Raw genomic sequence first — 21,974 nt, 5'->3', positions numbered from 1 at the left:
CTGGGGCAGGGGGTGAGGCCTGAGGTCCCAGTCAAGCCCCACCTGGTGGGGGGCATGGCCTGAGGTCCCCTGGCCTGTTGCCAAGGCAGGAGGCATGGCCTGAGGTCCCCTGTCAAGCCCTGCCAGGTGGGGGGGTGCGGTCTGAGGTTCCCCAGCCTGGTGCTGGGGTGGAGGGCATGGCCTGAGTTCCCCCGACCCAGCACTGGGTGTGCACCTTGAGGTCCTCTGTCAAGCCCCGCTGGGTGGGGGGCATAGCCTGAGGTCCCGTCAAACCCAGCCAGGCAGGGGGACGCAGCCTCAGGTCCCTTGGCCCAATGCTGGGGTGGGGCATGTGGCCTGAGGTCCCCCATCAAGCCCCGCTGGGCAGGGGGTGCGGTCTGTGGTCCCTTGGCCTGGTGCTGGGGTGGGGGGCGTGGCCTGAGGTCCCGTCAAGCCCTGTCAGGTGGGGGGCGCAGCCTGAAGTCCCCTGTCAAGCTCCACCTGGTGGGGGGCGCGGCCTGAGGCCCCCCAGCCTGGCACTGGGGCGGGGGGAGCAGCCTGAGGTCCCCTAGCCCAGCACCAGGATGGGAAGCGCACCTTGAGGTTTTCCATCAAGCCCTGCCGGGCAGGGGGCATGACCTCAGGTCCCCTGGTCTGGTGCTGGGGTGGGGAGGCATGGCCTGAGGTCCCCCAGCCTGATGCTAGGGCAGGGGGCACGGCCTGAGGTCCCCTGTCAAGCCCTGCCAGGTGGGGGATGTGGCCTGAGGTCCCCTGTCAAGCCCCATGGGGGCGGGGGAGGGTGTAGCGGCTACACTGTAGCCTCAGGTCCCTGCTGATTGCTTGTTAAGGCTCCTTATGGGAACTTGGCTTCAGCTGTGGGTGCAGCCATCTTTGTGACGGAGTGATAGTCAATTAGCATATTCCCTCTTTATGAGATAGGAGGATACGGTTTTTGCAGATGTAATCAAGTTAAATGAGATCATAGTCAATTAGAGTGGGCCCTCAATCCCAAATGACTGATGCCCTTAGAGAAAGAGGAAAGAGAGACACGGAGACTGACAGGGAGCCTGTCATGTGGTGACAGAGGCAGGAGCGCCAAGGGCTGCTGGCCACCGCCAGAAGCTGGGAGAGGCAAGGACGGACTCCCCAGAGGCTCAGAGGAGCACGGCCCTGCTAACACCTGGATTCCAGACTTCTAGCCTCCAGACTGTGAGAGAATAAATTTTGTGCTTAAGCCACCCTGTTACGGCACTCTGTTACAGCAGCTTTAGGGAACTAATACAGTAGAGAAGAGATCATCCATTACTTTTTCTTTCTTCTTTGATGATTTAAGTGTGTAATTTTACTCAAAACTGGAATACCTGCAAGGCTAAAGGGTTTTTTTTGTTTTAGAATGATGAGCAATCACAGATCTTCATATATTGCCATTTAGCCTTTAATCCCTCAAATTATTTTAAATATAGAAGAAGAACATATTTTAGATAAAATATCTGGAGTTTGGATTCATAATAACTTTTATACCACATGGTTAATATTATAACAAATTTGCAAACAAGATAAAGATGTATTTCTGCACGATCTGTAAGCAAAGGCAAAATGTTAACAGTGATTACCTCTGGGTTATGGGACTATATGGAACTTATTTTCTAAAAATAACTTTCAAATTGTCCTCATTATAATAAGAAATATTTTTTAAAGGAACACATTTCACTTTCCATTATTATTTTCACAAAAGCAAGAAATAGGATTTAATGTCTTTGTCTTGACTTTTGATCCTGGGACTCAGAGGTATGTTCATGGCCTCCTGATTAGGCCTAAAAGGATTAGGACAGGGCAAGCAATGACTGACATCCGTTTGTTCCTTTAGAAATTGGAAAAAGATGAACTTATTCTGCCAGCACAGGAGACTCAGGCCAAAGAACTTGTGGGTAATTTTTTTCTGATTTAGTATAACAAGCTAGATAGTCCTCTTATTCTCAGGAGTTTTCACAAATAGGCCTTAAAGTCCAGCTCCTTATAAATCACTTTGTAACATAAACCAAACATGTTTAAAAGAAATAGAGAGTTTTGGTTCTGCTATGATTGCACAAACCCAATATAACCTCGTTTCCTACTACTTACAACTAAAAACTCTACAAAAATACATAAAGCAACTACCTGAGGACTCAAAAAAAAGTAAACAAAGGCAGCAGCTTTTGAAGGAGTCAAAATTTGGGGAGCACAGGGGCAAGATTCCCACTGTAGTTTGGTGGTTGTTGTTGTTTTTTCTCTTTTATCTCTCAGCTGTGCCCAGAGAGTGGGTCCTACTCTGGAGCTGCAGGGCGGAGCAGCCATATGGGCTGGCCAAACTCTGATAGAAATCTTGTCTCTAGAGCAGTGGTCGGCAAACTCATTAGTCAACAGAGCCATATACCAACAGTACAACGATTTAAATTTCTTTTGAGAGCCAAATTTTTTAAACTTAAACTTTTTCTGACGCCACTTCTTCAAAATAGACTTGCACAGGCCGTGGTATTTTGTGGAAGAGCCACACTCAAGGGGCCAAAGAGCTGCATGTGGCTCGCGAGCCGCAGTTTGCCGACCACTGGTCTAACCTAACGCTAGCCAGCTGCACCTAAGAGACTAGATGCCCTGGCAGTTGCTTTCTCAGACTTTAAGGTGGCAATGAGCCAACTCAGGAGAGAGGAACATCTCTTTACGCCCTAAGGTTGGTTGAACGGGGTTGAGCCCAATTGGGCCTCCATCCTGGGTAGATGATTCAGCAAGACCCCTGCTCACAACTGATTCCAAGGACCCCCCACCCAGAGGGCTCCGTGGGCCACGGAGCACAGGTTGGCCTCACGCATGAAAGAGCCTGCACTGCACCTGGTGGGAAGGATGAGCTCTCTCTCAGGGCGAGATGCTTCTCCAGGCAAATGCGCAGCATTTGTTGACTGGGGAGCCCAGTCTTTTATTATCAGGCCCCCAGTTCAGCGTTGGAGACTCTCGGTCCCCCATTCACCCCCAATGTGAGGAATCATGTGTCACTGTGCACACAAGGTTCTCTAACTCTTTCCTCCCTCTATCCCTCCCTCCCTCCCTCCTTCCTTTTCCCTCTGTTCCCCTTCCCCTCTCTCTAGATTCAATAAAACATATCTTTGGGTGAGGATAATAAAAAGAAAAAAAAGTTATATATAAAACTAACAAAGAATTTTGTGAAGACTAAATAAGACAATATAAGCAAAGGCCCAGGCAAATGCAATTAGTAGATGTTAGAGGACTTTTACTTCCAGATGACCACTTGGAGAACATGGTAATGGGCAATAAGGGTAAGTTACAAGGAGAGGCCTTACTAGTGGCAAAGGCTATTAGACAGACTCATATTACTGCTGCCTTATAGCAAGTTGTTTTAAGCAAAAAGTGTTCCATAGTTAAATGTTTAGGAGACGATGAATTAAAGTTGAATAAATGTCCTTACTATATGTCAAGAGTGTCAAGGTACATGGTAAATTCTCTCTTTTTAAAGAAGTTGACATTGCTTTTTTTTTTTTTAATCCTTGCCTGAGGATATGTTTATTGATTTTTAGAGACAGAAGAAGGGAGGGAGGAAGAAAGGAAAATAGGGAGGGAGAGAGGGAGGAAGAGAGAGAGAAAAAATCCACGTGAGGGAGAAACATCAATCAGTTGCCTCCTGTCCCAACCAAGAATCAAACCTACAGCCCCTAAGTGTGTGCCCTGGCGGGGCATTGAACCTACCACATTTAGGTGTACAGAATGATGCTCCAACCAACTGAGCCACCCAGCCAGGACAATATAGTAAATTTTTAAAAGAAGACAGGCTACATCAAAGTTTCTCAACTAATTTTGCCAAGGGTCCCTTTGTAGATGGGACATTTCCCTCTCCCAAGAGTATTATTTCAAGGATTAAACTTGGGGAACACTTTGGAAAATGCTGACCTCTTGAAATGACCATGAACCTGAGAGTCAGGAGGTCTGGCCTCTAGTTCTGATCCCACACAAGTAACTTTACCTCTGTGGGCCTCAGTGTCCCTTTCTCCAACATGGAAGGCTTAGGTCAGAACCTGTCCCAAGTCCTTTGGATCTAACTTTCCACAATTCTATGCCTCCGCAAAGTATGCTCGATTGTCTTGCTCTAGACCTGATGGTGAACCAGAGGATCTCCAAATTTGCAAATAATTATTCAAAAATGTCCGTATTTTCAACTCCAAATCTCAAAAATAAATTAATTTCTTCATGGCATGAAAATTTCCAGAAGTATTACAATTCAATTCTTGGCATATAAATATGTCATTTTCCACTAGCTCTAAGCACCGCTGGTTCATCTGTGTAATATTTCCAGATGCTTCTGCAATTAGCTCTGCTGTATTTAAATTCTGTCCACTTTAAATTGAATAAGATGTTCCCTCTTCTCTTCCAACAAAGCTGTCTAATGGCAAAAATAATGGTGCTAACGAGGAAGGGACACAGGAAAGCTGTGCTCTGTAGGCTGTTGGTTCACACAAAACCTTTAATAATACATTTCCCAGTGCTAAATTTAGGTATTTATCAATATTGAAGAAATGTCAAATCTCACCAAATATCCTATATAATAAAAGGCTAATATGCAAATTGTCCCCTCAACCAGGAGTTGGACCGGGGGTGGAGCCAACGGCCAACCGCCCACAGCCTCTCCCCCTGTCAGCCCCACCCCCAATCATTCCTCCCCCACCCCAATCGGGGGAGGGCCGGCCTGACCCCAGCCATGCATGAATTTGTGTACTGGGCCTAGTACAAACATATTCAGTGCAACTCTAATCAAATCTCAACCTATTTATTTATTTTGTAGAAATTGGCAAGATGTTTCTAAATTTTGTATGAAAAGCAAAATAATCTTGGAGAATGAAGGTGGAGGAGTTATATTACCAGCAACAAGAATTATAAAATAGTCATGGGGATGTAAAGTACAGCATGGGAAATATAGTCAACAATATTGTAATAACTCTGTATGGTGTACATGGGTACTAGAAATGCCAGGGGTGAAGTATGTGATTATCTAACCTCTATGCTGAACACCTGAAACTAATACAAAATAATGTTAAGTGTAAATTGAAAAATAAAAATATATATATAATTATAAAGCGTCACTAATTAAGCAGAGTAGAAACAGACACATAGGGACAGAGAACATTTTGGTGGTTGCCAGATGGAAGGGGGATTGCAGAGATGGGTAACAAAGGTGACGGGATTTAGAAGTACAAATTGGTCATTACAGAATTGTCATGGGGATATAAAGTACAGCATAGGAAATACAGTCAGTAATATTGTAATAACTATGTATGGTATCAGATGGGTACTAGATTTATTGGGGTAATCGCGTCATGAGTAATATAAATGTCTAATTACTGGGTCGTACACATGAAACTAATAAAATATTGTACATTAACTGCAATTGAAAAAGAAAAAAACATTTTAAAAAGACAATACAATTTTGGCCCACGAGAAAAATACACCATTGGACATCTGATTTATGGCAAAGACTGCACCACATATCAGTGGGGAAATGACAGTCTTTTCAATGAATGTTGCTAGGTCAATTAGACATTCACATAGACCCCAAAAATATTGATCCTTATCTCATCTCATGCACAGAAAATTAATTCCAAATGGAGTGTAGCTCTAAATGGGAAAGGTTAAAAAGTAAAGCTTCTAGAAAATAATGTAGAGTGATATTTTAACAACCTTAGGGTAAACGACATTTCTTAATGAGGACACAGAAAACATTAAAAATGAGGGAAAAGACTAATAAACAGGACTTAACGAAAATCAGAAACTGTTCATCAGAAAACATCATTAAGAGAGGAAAATATGGAAGCCCAGAGTGGGAGAACATATTTGCAATACATACAATCAACAAGACTCTTACCCAGAATACATAAAGAATACTTATACATCAAGAAGAAAAAAGCAATTGACTCAATTTTTTTTAAATGGCCAAAACACTTCTAGAGGCATTTCACAAGAGAGAACAGGTACAACACACATATGCAAAAACACTTAACTTTAGTCATCATGAAAATGAAAATGAAAATCATAATGAGATACCATATACATACTCAAGCCAGAAGAGCTAAAATTAAGAAGATGGACAATTCCATGTTTGGGGAAAGGATTCAGAACCACTGGAATCCTCCTTGTACTAGTTAGAGAATAAATTGGTGCCATTACATTAGAAAACTGGAGTTATTTACTGAAATTGATCACACACACATCCTAAGACCGCACCATTTTCTTCCTGGGTTCATACCCTATAGAAGTGTGCACATATGTACACTAAAAGGCACGCACAAGACTTTTCAAAGAAGCACTATTTTTAACAGCCTCAATCTAAAAACAATCTAAAAAGTCCATCAGTTGAATAGATATATGCATTATGTTATATTCATATAATGAAATATTATACCGCAATAAAAATGAATAAACTATTGCTACACGTAATGGTACTGATGAAACTCTAAAACATAACAATGAAAGAAGACAGATGTAAAAGAAATATAGTCAGATCTGCTAATGTGATGTATGTGTTCCTAAAAATCACCACACAATGCAAAATCATACAATTAAAACCACAAGACTTAATTGAAGAAAAAAAAAGAATTAGAGGTATAATATCCAAAAATCTTGCCAGCAACACATTTTTTAAAAAGATAGAAATCCAATAAGAGCGGTAGCATGGTCTTAGACATCTAAAATGGTTAGAAATACATACTAAATAAATAGTACGTTAGGTTTACAAAGACCTGAAGTTTGCTTATGGAAGTGGGTGTCAGAAGGGTTGCAGCTTGCAAATTATTGTGAAGTGATGGAAGGAGCGCTATCTGAAATTGGGTGGAGAATTATAGCAGATCTGACAGTAACATCAGAAGCGGTTGGGTGTAACTCATGATGCGCCGGGTGAACTGAGGTGGCTGGCAGAGGTTTAAAGTGTGTGCAGGTGTGCGTGCTGTGCATTCCTACTGGGCTCAGTGCAGCTGGGTACAGTTTTTTGCATTCACCTAGTGTTTTCTTGAAGACAAAATTGCAAATATGCAAACACTAAATTGCATTATGCTTAAATTGTTCCCTAATGTATCAATCACGGTGGAAATTTGCATTTTCAAACAAGCATTATAGCAGAATTGACAGAACCTTGTTATTCTATTTAAATGAGTTCAAACACAGGCAAAAGTAATCTATGACATTAGATATCAAGATTCTGGTTATCCTATAGGGGGTTGTGGCTAGAAGGCATGACAGGGAGAAACCTCTAGAGTGCTGGGTAGTGGTTAAACAGGTATGTTCGGTTTGTGAAAATGCATCATGCCACACACTTTACATCTGTGCACTTTAATGTGTATGTTATATTTTTAACAAGCCTTTGAGGAAGGCTTCCTGGGATGGGATGAGATAGAATGGGAGGAAGAGTAAATTGATAGAAGAAAGGGCAGTAAATATATGTATGTATGGATGGATGGATGGGCGGACGGACAGATGGATTGAGGAACAAATAGAATAACAATGGCAGACCCCCAAACTAATTTTCAACAGATTTGTTGAGACAGAATTAAAACACCATATGATTAACCCATGTGAAGTGTACAATTCAATGGCTTTTAATAGACTTACAGAGTTGTGCCACCATCACAACAATCAATTTTAAAACATCTTATAATCCCCTCCCAAAAAATAAATCCCATGCTTAATAGCCATTGCACTCTAAACTCCCATCCCTCCCAGCCCTAAACAACCACAAATATATTTTTTGTCTCCATAGATTTGCCTATTCTGGACATTCCATAGAAATGAAATCACACAATACGGTATATGGTCCTTAGTGACTGGCTTCTCTCACTCACACTAATGTTGCCAAGGTTCCCTACGTGATAGCATGTATCAGTATTTCATTGCTCGATTACTGAATAATATTCCATTGAATAAATATTCCACACCTTCTTTATCTATTCACCAACTGAGAGACATACAGGCTGTTCCCACTTTTTTCACTATTATGAATAATGCTGCTATGAACATTTGTATACAAGTTATTTATACCTACGAGTGGAATTGCTAGGTCATACGGTAACTCTGTTTAACTTTTTGAAGAACTGCCAGACTATATTCCAAAGTGTCTGTTTTCTATTTTCTATTTCCACAGGCAGTGAATGAGGGTTCAAATTTTCCACATCCTCACCAACACTTATTTTCCATTTTGAGCTTGTTATTATAGAAATATTAGTGTTTGTGAAGTGATATCTCATTGTGGTTTTGATTTGCATTTTCTGGATACCTAATGATGAATGTTAACTATCTTTTTCATGTGCTTATTGGTCACTTGTATATCCTCTTTGGGTAAATGTCTATTCAGATCCTTTGCCTATTTTAAATAGAGTTATGTCTCATTTTATTATTGAGTTATATTAACTCTTTATATATTCTAGATAAAAATTCCTTATCAGATAAATGGTTTGCAAAATTTTCTCCCATTCTAGTTACATTTTCACTTTCCTGATGATGTTCTCTGAATTAAAATTGTTTTTCTTTTAATAAACTTTTAATTTTGGAATGATTTACAGAAAGTTGCAAAGATAATACAGAGAGTTCCTATATACCCTCACCCAGTTTCTCCTAACAGCACGTTTGTCAAAATAAATAAACCAACATTGGTCCATTGTTATTAACTAAACTTCCTACTTTATTCTGATTTCACCAATTTTTTCTTTTCCTTTTTAAAAATATTTTTTTATTGATTTCAGAGAGGAAGGGAGAGGGAGAGAGAGATAGAAACATCAATGATGCAATAACAAGAGAGAATCCTTGAATCACTGATTGGCTGCCTCCTGCACGTCCCCTACTGGGGATTGAGCCCGCAACCTGGGCATGTGCCCTTGGCTAGAATCGAACCTGGGACCCTTCAGTCTGCAGGCTGACGCTCTACCCACTGAGCCAAAAAAGCTAGGGCGCCCACCAGTTTTCCTAATAATGTCCCTTTTCTGTTCCAGATTCCAATCTGGCATTCCACCTTGTATATTATAGCTCTTGATTTTTATTTTCTTACCATTCACTTCTTTTTTTAAAATATATTTTTATTGATTTCAGAGAAGAAGGAAGAGGAAGAGAGAGAGAGACAGAAACATCAATGATGAGAGAGAATCATTGATCGCTGCCTCCTGCATGCCCTCTACTGGGGATTGAGCCCGAAACCTGCGCATGTGCCCTGACCGGGAATTGAACCATGACCTTCTGGTTCATAGGTCGATGCTCAACCACTGAGCCACATTGGCCAGGCTACCATTCACTACTTTGTCCTCAAAGCACTGCAGCACATTTACTGTGTTTGCTTCTGGCTGCATCACAAGCACCCAGTATAATGACCAGCAGGAATACAGGAGGCCTTCTCCTTCAAGCTATTTTGCCCGTAAAAAAAAAAAAAAAAAAAAAAAAAATCTTAGCCTCACCCAGACTCACCTGACCACTGTGCCTCTTTCCCCGAATCATTTAGTTTGGGATGCTTCCCAGATTTCTTAGTTCCTTACTGTGTACTTTTGCTTCTTTTAGTAAAGTCCTGCCTAATGGTAGCGATTTTTTACAGCAATGCAAAAGGTATGATCCGACCCTCCAGCCATTTTGTGGGGCAGCCACGAAACATAATGAGAAAAGTAATCAAGAGGCAAGCTTCAAATATGAGAAAAGTGAGTGATAGGTTACTGTGGACACAAATGGAATGTTAAAATAGGACCAGAAACAATTTTATGTTAAAACCTACCTGGTTTCTTCTAGTTTAGTCAAAAACAAAACAAAAAACAACTTTCTGAGAAAGGCCTAGCTCCCGAGACCACCGTTTGGCTATTTGTCATTTGAAAATCATCAAATAACAGTACCCATTATGTTGTCTGACATCTTTTAGACTTTGCATGATTGACAGCCCTCAGAATGGAAACAATCCACTCTTGCATATTACAACTGTGCTCACCAGGCAAACCAGAGACGGCTTTCTAACGCTCTCCGCACAGTGTTCCAGTCCCTGGCTGAGCCCTCAGCTACCTGTTCCCTTCGTCCCCCTAGAGCAGTGGTTCTCAACCTTCCTAATGCCGCGACCCTTTAACACAGTTCCTCATGTTGTGGTGACCCCCAACCATAAAATTATTTTCGTTGCTACTTCATAACGGTAATTTTGCTACTGTTAATGAATTGTAATGTAAATATCTGTGTTTTCTGATGGTCTTAGGCTCTACAGCAGCGGTTCTCAACCTGTGAGTAGCGACCCACAGGTTGAGAACCGCTAACAGGGTCACCCTAAGACCATCGGAAAACACAGATATTTACATTATGATTCATAACAGTAGCAAAATTACCGTTATGAAGTAGCAACGAAAATAATTTTATGGTTGGGGGTCACCACAACATGAGGAACTGTGTTAAAGGGTCGCGGCATTAGAAAGGTTGAGAACCACTGACATAGAGCCACAGGTAACTCCCTGTGGTACATACCCTTGGCCCCTGGAAGACTTGTAAGGAACACAACCATCTTTTAAAACAAAACATTAGCTTTCCCTCTCATTTTACTAATAGCAGGCGGGCCTTCTTAGTTTTCTTCCCCCTCGAGGTCACATGAAAATGCCACCAGAGAAATAAAGCAAAGTCCTGAGACCAATGCCTAGAGACCTACATGGGGCTAAAATTAGCAGCTGCCTGCTTCTCTGGGCCAGCGCCGGCTGCAGCTGGAGCGTGACCATCCCCAGTGGAGGGCAGAGGGGAGCAGAGAGGCGCCGCTCACCTGGCCCCTGGGACCGGCTTCGAGCCTCTGCCGGCTGGATGCTGGGCAGCCCCGCCTGCCCGCCTGACAGGGGTGACACACTTCCGGACCAGTGAGTTCTGTCTGCTGCTCTCTGTATCATCAGTGTCGGGGGTTGAGGAGGACACACGAGGGAAAGGTGAATATTAAGGCAGGTGGCCGCTGGAACTTCAGCTTTGTTTTAAAATCCGCTAACTAGCGCCTCCCTGGACGGTCACTGTGGGTCCCTGCTTCTGCTCGCCCGTCTTCACTGACCACACCGCGCACTCTGAATTGAATTACCCAAGAAAGACAAGGCTCACCAGCAACTAGCAGTTTCGTCACCTTCACTGGGCCCTTACTCCGAATACCCTACTCCGATGACTACAGTCACCCTGTGGCATTGTCCTGGGGGGCATCTGATTGTTCCCATCCTCACTGCACACTGTTGGGGGGGCTGTCCTATGGCCCATGGCCGGACAGCAAAGTCTAGCTCAGGTGCAGACTTCAGCGCTTGAAAAGGGGGTTGACCTGGACTCCTGTCTGCCCCGCCAGCCCATCTCAGCACTCCGTCCCACCTTCCCACACCACACACCCTGCAGGAGCTTCCCAGGCCTGTCACTACAAAGCTCTACCAAGTGAAGAGCAAAAACGACAGGCATTTATTTCTCAGTTCCTGAGGCTGGAAAGCTGGGTCCAGGTGCCGGCAGGCCTTGCTCCCTCCGAAGCCTCTAAGCAGGTTCCTTCCCTGCTACTACCAGGCTCAGGTGGCCCCAGGCCTCTGTCGCCTCCCCTGTGGCTTCACATCTTCCCTCTGTGCACATCTGTCTGTGTCCAGATTTCCTCTTTTTTTAAGGACACCCGTCATTGGGATTAGGGCACACCCTGATGACCTCGATTTAACTTTATTCCCTCTATATAAAGACCCTGTTTCCAAATAGGCTCACGATTTGAGTGTGTGGGGTTAGGACAGTGGTCGGCACACTCCTTAGTCAACAGAGACAAATATCAACAGTACAACGATTGAAATTTCTTTTGAGAGCCAAATTTTTTAAACTTAAACTTCTTCTAACACCACTTCTTCAAAATAGACTCGCCCAGGCCATGGTATTTTGTGGAAGAGCCACACTCAAGGGGCCAAAGAGCCACATGTGGCTCGTGAGCCACAGTTTGCCAACCACGGGGTTAGGTCATCCATGTATTTTGGGAGGACACAATTCAATCTATAACACCCACTTTGCCATACTCTCCTTGCAAAGACTACTCCACAGCAGCGGGTACAGTGATCAGGGCGGCAGCTGGCAGGTGCAGAAATCACAAGCCAGGGCAGAGAAAAATCGTCTGGCTGAGGCCCCCATGCCTGTGACGCAATGCTCTGACCCCCTCGGACAATCCTGGGTGATACTAAACAGGTGCTCAGAAAACAGCATTTCTCTCTGTGCCTTTATTTTAAGACAATGGAAAGTTTTCCTCCGTGGTTTTGAATCTCCTTTACTGAATATTCACGGAAATGCTTGATGGCCTTAATTACACTCAAGAGAAGGTGGCCAGGTATTGGATAACATTCCTGAGGCAAAAGACAGTCCCCCTGGAATCCACTCTCTGATGTTTACTACAAAGAACTACAGCCACCTAAGCTGCAGCCTTAGTTTCCAGCACTGAGCAGCGTGATACATTGTAATCTCAGGCCCCCAACTCTCCCATCAGCCATCCTGACACCACATGGTTTCTCTGGTGATTCAGCTAGCATACCCCAACAAATGGATCACCTTCCACTGCTTTCTTGGTCTGAGTAAGAAACAAGGCTTATGAGCAAGCTAATGCAATGTGGGAGCAAGCCTAAAAGCAGGACATTCAACACCCTGGTGGTTGATTTGCCTAGTGCAGTGGTCGGCAAACCGGGGCTCGCGAGCCACATGCGGCTCTTTGGCCCCTTGAGTGTAGCTCTTCCACAAAATACCACGGCCTGGGCGAGTCTATTTTGAAGAAGTGGCGTTAGAAGAAGTTTAAGTTTAAAAAATTTGGCTCTCAAAAGAAATTTCAATCGTTGTACTGTTGATATTTGGCTCTGTTGACTAATGAGTTTGCCAACCACTAGCCTATGAGCAAGAGTCCTTCACCAGGAGAGAAGGCTCAGAATAAAAAATAATTGTAGGTGTATGGACTAGCCAGTGGCCAATCCAGCCAGCAGCCTCAGGATGGTCTGAAGCTCCAGAACCTGGAAGGTCTGCTTCCTGTCACCACCCAACTCCCTTCCTGGACAATAAACAAAGAGGAAGATGCCTTCTCCAGCTTCCAAAGATGTTTTCTGTACCAATATCCTGGAACAAAGGCAGCGAGAGTCTCTGCTCAAAAGACAGCCAGAAACACAGGGGAGCCCCGGAGAATTATCTCCCAGCATAAACTTAGGGGGGAAAAATCTTGTAACAAAAACATACATAGAATCTAGGGGCTTTAAAATATATGGGTTGTCTCCAAATATTGTCTCGAAAATACAGTGTCCACCAGACAGCTCTGCTCCCCTCAGAGTTGGCATCCCTCTCCTCGTGGCTCTCCACGCTTGGTGGCAAGCGGGCAGCCAGCAGCTCCGACCCAGTGTGCTGATGCCTCTGCAACGTTCCAACAAAGACTCTGGAATTGCATCGCATGCGCAGACAGACCATAGTGGTCCCGGTCACATATCGACCCTTCATCTTAGGTATCAGTGTGACCTACCAGAATGACACACATTCAGGGTGGAGTGGGAGAGGTTTGTCCCCAAAGGATGGGGACACATGCCGAGCGAGGAAAACCGCAGCCTCCCCCTATACTACTCCCTACCCTCATAATAGCCAATCCCACGTTTCTTCTGTGAAATTCAAGTATTATTTCTTTTTTACAGGCAGACTCTCGTTTTAGTAAGGCTAGTGGCATATCCAAATTGCTCTTTTATCATCCAATCTCCTGAGAAAGAAGCTATTCAAGTGATGCCGCAGAAGGGATGTTCTGTGAAACAGCAACTGATACCTCATTGTGCTATGATCGGCTCCATAAGGGCTCCTCCAAAGATGACCGCATCCTAATCCAGGGAACTCATGCAAGTTAGCCTCCCTGGCCAAGGGGACTCCGCAGATGTGGTCACATTAAGGGGCTTGAGATGGGGAGGCCACCCTGGTTTCTCCGGGTGTGCCTGATGTAATCACAAGGGTCCTTAGAGGAGACACAGGAGGAGAGAGAGCAGACGAAGTGATGACAGGAGCAGAGGGATAAGGAGCAATGATTTAAAGGTGCCCCGCTGCTGGCTTTGAGGAGGAAGGAGGAGAGCCAGGAGCCAGGGGCGTGGCTGGCTTCTGGAAGCTGGGCAAGCCAAGGAAACAGATTCTCCCCAGAAGGAACCATCTTGCCAACGCCTTGACTTTAGCTCAACACTTTTTAAATGTCCAGCAGGGACTCGATTTCAGATTTCGAGCTTCCAGAAGAGTAAGAGACAAATCTGTGCTGTGTTGAGCCATCACATTTGTGATCATTTGTTACAGTGGCCACTGGAAAGAACTACACGTGGCGACATAAAGCAAGTGGGTCTGCTGCACAAAAGAATTTGGCCCATAGCTGAGACACCCGATAGTGACGACTCGCTACATTTTCCCTGTTACAAAAGCGTTACTAAATTCCATATTAAATATTCTTCATTCTTTACACGTTTTTAAAATGTTCAGTAATGATTTGAGGAGATAGTCTGGTAGAAAGCGCATCCGATAAACACTTCAGACTGCTAGGCACTCACTCCCCTTGAACACTCGCTGGCATGCACGGGCACGGCTGGTGCTGAACTAATCTGCACCCATTGGTAGAAACTATAGGAATCGCTGCATGCAGTCACGCAGATTCATAATACAACTTCCAGGATGCGTGCTCATTTCAGAAGCCACGCATGTACCACCATCCCAAGCGACTCTCTATCTGGTATGGACTGGGAATCCCTCTGCAGGTATCTTTTGTATACGGAATATTTATCACGTGGTCAGCAGCTTTGTTATATAGATAGCTCAGAGCATAAAGGGGACTTACTCAAATTTTAAAAATTGTTTTGGTTTTATTTCCATTTCTATCGCCATATTTGTAATACACTTTCCCCCAGTTTTGTTGTGATATAATAGACATTTAACACTGTATTGGTTTAAGGTGTACGACATAATCATTTCATAACACTTTTGACTATCACTCTGCATATACATGATTGGGGGCAGGTAGATGAGGGGCCAATGAGAGGTAGAGACTTCAAATATTATATGCTAATATATCAGTAAAGATCAAATTATTTTATTTTTATTTGGCTAACTGTGTCTAAGCTATACCAGTCTTTCCTTGATATTCTACTTAAAGCCACTTGAAAGGTTCCCATATCCCATGTTAAATGAATTCACGAAAGCTCCTAGTTAGCAGGAAAAGGTTTCACACAACCTCACTGAAAGGGTTTAAATGCACTGATTCAAACTCCCTCCCGGGCCCTTCAGAAGTTCTCTCAGGTGCAACACAACCCCAGGCACACACAAACCCCGCTCCCTATCCCCTATGCCCAGTGACTTGGCCAGAAGTACTTTTGGGAAAAGTGACGCCCGAGACATCTGGATGCCCACCTGGCACAGAGTGAAGAAGGAACCAAGGTTTCAGAAAGGCCTGAAATTCAGATTCCAGGAATGGCCATAAATGGGCCCGGGTGTTACCACGGCTTATCCTGCATCTACGCATCAACCCCACCACCAGCACAATGGCGGGCAGCTCCTGCTCCTCAAGCTGTCCCAGAGCTCACAGAGGCTCCATGGCGGCTGGAGCTGAATCGCCCAGGGCCATGCGAGCTGCAGGTGAAGGTCAGGGCTAGGAAGGGCCATGTGAGCTGCAGGTGAAGGTAAGGGCTAGGAAGGGCCATCGAGCTGCAGGTGAAGGTCAGGGCTAGGAAGGGCCATGCGAGCTGCAGGTGAAGGTCAGGGCTAGGAAGGGCCATCGAGCTGCAGGTGAAGGTAGGGCTAGGAAGGGTCATGTGAGCTGCAGGTGAAAGTCAGGGCTAGGAAGGGCCATGTGAGCTGCAGGTGAAGGTCAGGGCTAGGAAGGGCCATGTGAGCTGCAGGTGAAGGTCAGGGCTAGGAAGGGCCATCGAGCTGCAGGTGAAGGTAAGAGCTAGGAAGGGCCATGTGAGCTGCAGGTGAAGGTCAGGGCTAGGAAGGACCATGCGAGCTGCAGGTGAAGGTCAGGGCTAGGAAGGGCCATGTGAGCTGCAGGTGAAGGTAAGAGCTAGGAAGGGCCATGTGAGCTGCAGGTGAAGGTCAGGGCTAGGAAGGGCCATCGAGCTGCAGGTAAAGGTCAGGGCTAGGAAGGGCCATGTGAGCTGCAGGTGAAGGTAAGAGCTAGGAAGATGGCGAGACAAAAGTAATCACAAAGGCGGGCCCCCGAGACATGGACATCTGGCCTCCGTCTCCTCTCATCAAAATGAAATTTCCGTCCCAAGAATTTAATGAGATATGAGGGAACGAGTTCTATTTAACCACGGCCTTCCAAACCCTCCAGGGCAGCGCCCAGCTCAGCTTTAAATGAAATGCCTGCCCAGAGCCATCTGAGTCAGGAGACGAATAAACGGCCCGGACAGGCTGGAATCAGAGAGAAAATAGATTTTCCCTTCGCTCAGCCAGAGATGACAAGCAGATCGGGGAGTGCAGGGGTTCCGACCTGCGAAGGGAAGGACGCACTTCTCTCTCACTGTGATCTGGAGGGGAAAGGACCAAGGTCCTCTCACCCGGACATGGGGCCACTTTGGAAGCTAAGTGTTGAGACGGAGTTTTCCAAATTAGAAAAGGCAACAGGAGGGAAAACAGTGCGAGTGTGTGTGTGTGTGTGAGAGAGAGAGAGAGGGAGGGAGGGAGGGAGGGAGGGAGGGAGGGAGGGAGGGAGGGAGGGAGAGAGAGAGAGGCGGGGAATGTGAGGGTGATGAGAAGGCAGGATGGAGGTTTGGTAGATCCACGTCTATACCAAGCTCCCATTCCTGCAAAACCCTAGATGCAGATTCCAGTGTCCCACCTCCCAGGAAATGACTGGGTCACCTTTTTACAAAACCCAGGGGCTGAAGGGCACCGCTGATTTATGAAGACTGGTCCTGCATATTTGAAGTTGTAACACAGAGATATTTTTGAGTTACAGAGCAGTCAGGTGCTGCTCAGTCGGCTGCTTGTCCAAAAATCAACTTAGACTTCAATGTCAAGGATTTAAGGCAGACATGAGAAAGCTCCTTCCATCAACAAGCGCTTCTGAGAGCCAGAGTTATGTAAGAAGCAGCCTGCATTTGCCTCTGCAGAGCATGACACAGCAGGCTGGGGACCAGATCCCCAGCCACATCCTTCCCAGACCCCTGGACCAGCAAGGCTCCTTCTATACACACACACACACACACTCCTCATATGCGCACTTGCATCTAAACATTCACATTCCTCACGCTACTTAAAGTAAACTTTAATCATAAAAGAACGGCAAAGATATGGATTATTTTCCTCAATTGTATTAATTGAATAATACATCTCCAACCTCTGCAGCAGAGATAACACTCGATAACAATGGTTTGTGTGTGGGCAACAGTGTGGTGAAGGCCTGGGGCAGGTAGGGGATGGGTGGAGGGGGGCAAATAGAAGGTAGGGGAACATCTGTAATACTATCTACAATAAAAAAATATGTATTTTTAAAAGTATATCTAAAAGAGAATTCCCTTACTCTTTAGGCTCTTCCCTGCCCCTATTTCCCCGTAGCATTATTCACCTTGAGGTATTCACTTATTCAGGTAACTTCTCTCTCCCCCGCTGGAATATAACTTCTACAATTGCAAAAAAAAAAAAAGTTTGTGTGTGACACGTATGAGAGGTCAGCATGTCCACCCCTTGGCTGCACTGTCCACAGTCCTGGACAGCAGGTCTGTATCACAGCAGACAGCGAAGGCTCTGACTTGACAGCCTCATATCAGCGTCACTGAGACCAGGAGAGGTTTTTACATAAGCTACTAAAATAAGCTTTTCAGCTCAGAGCAAACAAATCCAAGTCTAAATTCAGTGAACTGGAGGCAAGAGAGATGCTGACCTTAAGACAACTCCGCTGGGCTAACCATGAGAACCTTGTAGGGACATCAGCGGTGCTGGGAAAGGCTCTCTAGATTCTAGAAGTAGTGAGGCTGTGTCTTCCATCTCCTCATTGAGCCCTAACCTCCTGACACCTGTCCGCCCCTTCCTGCTGCTCCAGGACCCACAGGTGAGACCTGTGAGAGGAACGAGGTGCTGCCAGCTACTCCCTGTGCCTGCAGCAGGTCCCGCCCAGCAAGGCACAGAGGGACAATTGTAGTTACCCCCAAGGAAGGGTCACCTTCCCTTTAAGCCTGGAAACCTAGACACTGTGCTTGAATGCTCTCCATCCCCCACGGAGAGCCTTCCTCCATCACTTCATCACATTTTCCTCAGTGTGTACACCTGGGTCCTAGAACAACAGGTGCTGCTCAGGTGGCTGAGGAAGGAGACCAGGGGCTACCAGCCTGTCAAACTCGCAGCTCGTTCATCAGCAGCAACAGGTTCAGGTCAACAGTCCTGTATCTGAAACCTTTGGGGCCAGAGGAATCTCAGAATTCAGATTTTTTGTTGTTTTTATTTTAGAAAGCTAATATTACACCCCAGCAGGGTCTGAGGAAGCATCCAATGAACTCATTTATACACTTTCGTATCAAAACATGAATATTCATACTAGTCTTCTAGTTATGAATAAAAAAAAAACCAGAGGTCTCAAGGGCAGGGGATTTGGCACCATCCTCCAGGACATAGAAACTCGGGGACAAAAACAAAGACCAGACAAATGGAGCAACTGCCAACACCCCAGCAGACATCCCCTGACTCAGAAGGCCCAGGAAGGACCAACTGAGCTAGGCCCAGACTCATCTGAAGAATCTCCCACACAGAGAATGCCTTCTACGTTGAGCCGCCCTGGCCCCAGAACCGAGAGAGAAATAATTCCACAGAGCCCCCTATATTCAGGGCATCAGTCCCCGGACTCCGGCACCTGCCTCCAAGGAGGACACGACATACACCAGGTGTAGACCCTGGTGGGACCCACACGTCGGCAGCAGACGTTGTTTCCAGAGCCCTGACCCCATGTAACCCAGGTGAGCTGCACAGGGCGCAGGGCAAATCACACTTTGATCTTTCTGGCCTTGGGGAGCAGAAAGAACACCTAACAGCTTGTCTTTCTCTCTGCCCCGTTACACGCCGGCACCCCCGGGTCCCACCGCCCGCCTGCTCTCTTGCTCTGTGCTCCCTGACTGGCTGTGTCCACTCGCATGGCCTTACCTGCCACCTCCCTGCCCTGGGCCCCCGCATCGCATTTAGTCCCGCCCACCCCTGCGCTCCCACTTACGTTTTCAGCTGTCTCTGGGGCACCCTTCCCCGCTGCTGCCTTCCGGACCCTTTCCCGCTGCGCCACGGCCTGCGAATACCCACGTTCTTTCCCACGGCGCCCCCACGTGCACTTAGGTTGGTCACGGGACTAGTCCTGGCCAATAGAATGTGAGCAGAAATGCCACGCGCCAACGTCACTTCCGGCGGCGGCAGGGGGTATTTAGTGCCCGTGCACCCCCCCACCCCCACCCCCAACGTCCCTTCCCCTCCATGATGCCAAGACAAGGCGGTGGAGAATCAAAACAGAAACCTGCTAGGTCCTGGGGTCACTGTGAGAAGAATAAACTTCTACGGGGAACAGTTACCGAGAGCTGGGAATTAGCTGACACAGCAGCGAGTGTTAAGGACTCCCATACACCCGCCTTCTCCACCTGACAAGTTCCTACTTACTGTGCTTTAAACTCCACGCCAAGTGCTGCCTCATCTGGGGGCTGGAACTAAGCATTGTATCACGTCCTTTAGAGAACCGGGAGAAAGGGAAGCACTCACAGGACGCATCCCTCCAGCCACTTCCCTGTGTTCTGTTTCCCTGACTAGTGGCGGGGGTTTTCGCCTTCGGTTTGGGAGGCTTTGCCAAGCCGTGATGACGCGACTCTGCACGACTAGGCTGTCACCTGCACACGGTGGCAGGCGTGGCTGAGCCAGGCTCATGGGTGCCAAGAGAGGGCCCTGTTCGGCTTTCAAGTCCTCACTACAATGCCCCTCTTTGATCTTCCTCAAGCCGAACAGGGCCCTCTCTTGGCCAGCCTCCAGGGAAGGTCGGCCTCTCCGTCCCTGACCTCACGTGTCTAGCAAGCAATTACCTGAATCTATGGACACATTTCTGTTTGCAAGTTTGCGCCCCGCATTTGTGTGTGCTTCTTCCACCCCTGTATTCTCAGTGCCTTGCAAGCTGCAAACACTCAATATGCTTGATTTACTGAAGCAAAAATCAGAGGCTTCTCGCTTGCGGGGCCAGCAAACCAGAAGTCAGCATTTCCCTGGAGCCGTAGGTTCTCAGCATTGTGCTAGGTACTGTAGGAGGCAATATAAGGAAAACAGTCACCGCCTCTACCAGCATCTTTTAATCTTTAGATCCTCTGCACCCACTATCTCCCATCTATTAAAGGAAGACTGCCACTTAAAAAGTACCTTGTCTTTTCAGGAACTATCAGTAAGGCATTTGTCAGAAAGGAAGATCAAAGAGGGGCATTGTAGTGAGGAGATGAAAGCCGAACAGGGCCCTCTCTTGGCACCCATGAGCCTGGCTCAGCCACGCCTGCCACCCTGTGCAGGTGACAGCCTAGTCGTGCAGAGTCGCGTCATCACGGCTTGGCAAAGCTTCCCAAACCAAAGGTGGAAAAACCCCACCACTGGTCAGGGAAACAGAACACAGGGAAGTGGCTGGAGCAGCCGTGGGCAAACTACAGCCCGTGGGCTGGATCCGGCCGGAGCAGAGGGTTCTCTTGCTCTCCCCTCCGCTCCTTTACTTTGAATTTATATTAGTTCACACAAACACTCCATCCATGCTTTTGTTCCGGCCCTCCGGTCCAGTTTAAGAACCCATTGTGGCCCTCGAGTCAAAAAGTTTGCCCACCCCTGGGCTGGAGGAATGTGTCCTGTGAGTACTTCCCTTTCTCCCAGTTCTCTAAAGGACGTGATACAATGCTTAGTTCCAGCCAGGGAAAATCTCCCATCCAGGGAAATGGTGACCTTAATTAAATGATGGTCAATTATTAAGGCAATTTTCACAGTAATTCCCACAAACTAGCATTTTACCTGCGCAGGTATGGCTTTACTGTGAACACTGAGATGAGCCACTTACTGTGCATGGACCATGCGGTCGGCTGGCATCCCAGTGTGCAGACAAAAACAATCCCGACAGAGAGCTGTGGCAACCCAGTGCCACACCCACAGCTGCAGGAGAGCAAGGGGCTCCTCGCACATAATCCTAGCAGGACTTTCAGAGCGCTAAGTGGAAGAACGTTAGACTCTGCCGTATGCTGAAGGCTGGTATAGACAGACAGTAAGATTTGTTTTTAAGTGAAAAACTTGAAGAGGTAACTGAGCAGAATGGAATGGTAGAGTTTGAGATAGTCGGGAGAGTACATTTTTTGAAAATATACTTTTATTGATTTCAGAGAGGAAGGGAGCGGGAGATAGAGACATCAATGATGAGAGAGAATCACTGATCAGCTGTCTCCTGCATGCTGATCACCTACTGGTGATCGAGCCTGCGACCCAGGTATGTGCCCTGACCAGGAATCGAACCGTGACCTCCAGGTCCATAGGTCAATGGTCAACCACCAAGCCACACTGGCCGGGCAGGACAGTACATTCTGATGTTGAGTGTCACATGTCATATATATGAGGTACCTCAAAAACACAGGCCGTTGCTCCTGGCTGGTATTTTTGTAAGTCATATACCATAAATAGAACAATGAATGCCCCATCCCATCCAAGATACCAAGTGCATATGTGGAAAGCAAGAAATTGACTGAAAATAGCATTGCCTGGCAACTTACCTTGTATGAAGATCCTATTCCAGTAGATCTTCCCAACTTGGTTGCCCCCAAGAAACACCAGATTGGACAGGATGAGCATGGAGGTGGAGCACGAGGCTAGGGCAGCGTGGAAGCGACGGCGAGCCCGTGGGGAGAGGAACTGGACCTGTGGGGAAGGCAAGAGCACCTCATTGCACGGTGGAAAGTCAGACTGGCACGGCATCCAGCCTTCCTCCGTCAGCAGCCCAGAGTGCTTCCCCCAGAGCCTGGACCAGG

General features: G+C 46.4%; 1 protein-coding gene across 2 annotated transcripts in view; it reads right to left on the bottom strand.

Moving 5' to 3' along the window:
* HHAT (hedgehog acyltransferase) overlaps window positions 1–21,974 on the bottom strand; it is a 221,125-nt gene that overhangs the window by 56,467 nt on the left and 142,684 nt on the right. For both annotated transcript variants that reach the window (XR_013959496.1, XM_080649230.1), the window contains exon 11: window positions 21,720–21,864. Coding sequence is in view for 1 of the 2 variants with exons in the window: in XM_080649230.1 (XP_080505356.1) it covers window positions 21,720–21,864 (145 nt within the window). In the remaining variant the exon portion in view is untranslated. The remainder of the gene's footprint in view (window positions 1–21,719; window positions 21,865–21,974) is intronic.

Source organism: Plecotus auritus (assembly GCF_963455305.1).
Source record: "Plecotus auritus genome assembly, chromosome: 12".
Lineage (NCBI taxonomy): Eukaryota > Metazoa > Chordata > Mammalia > Chiroptera > Vespertilionidae > Plecotus > Plecotus auritus.
This window is presented reverse-complemented; position numbering and strand designations above follow the sequence as displayed.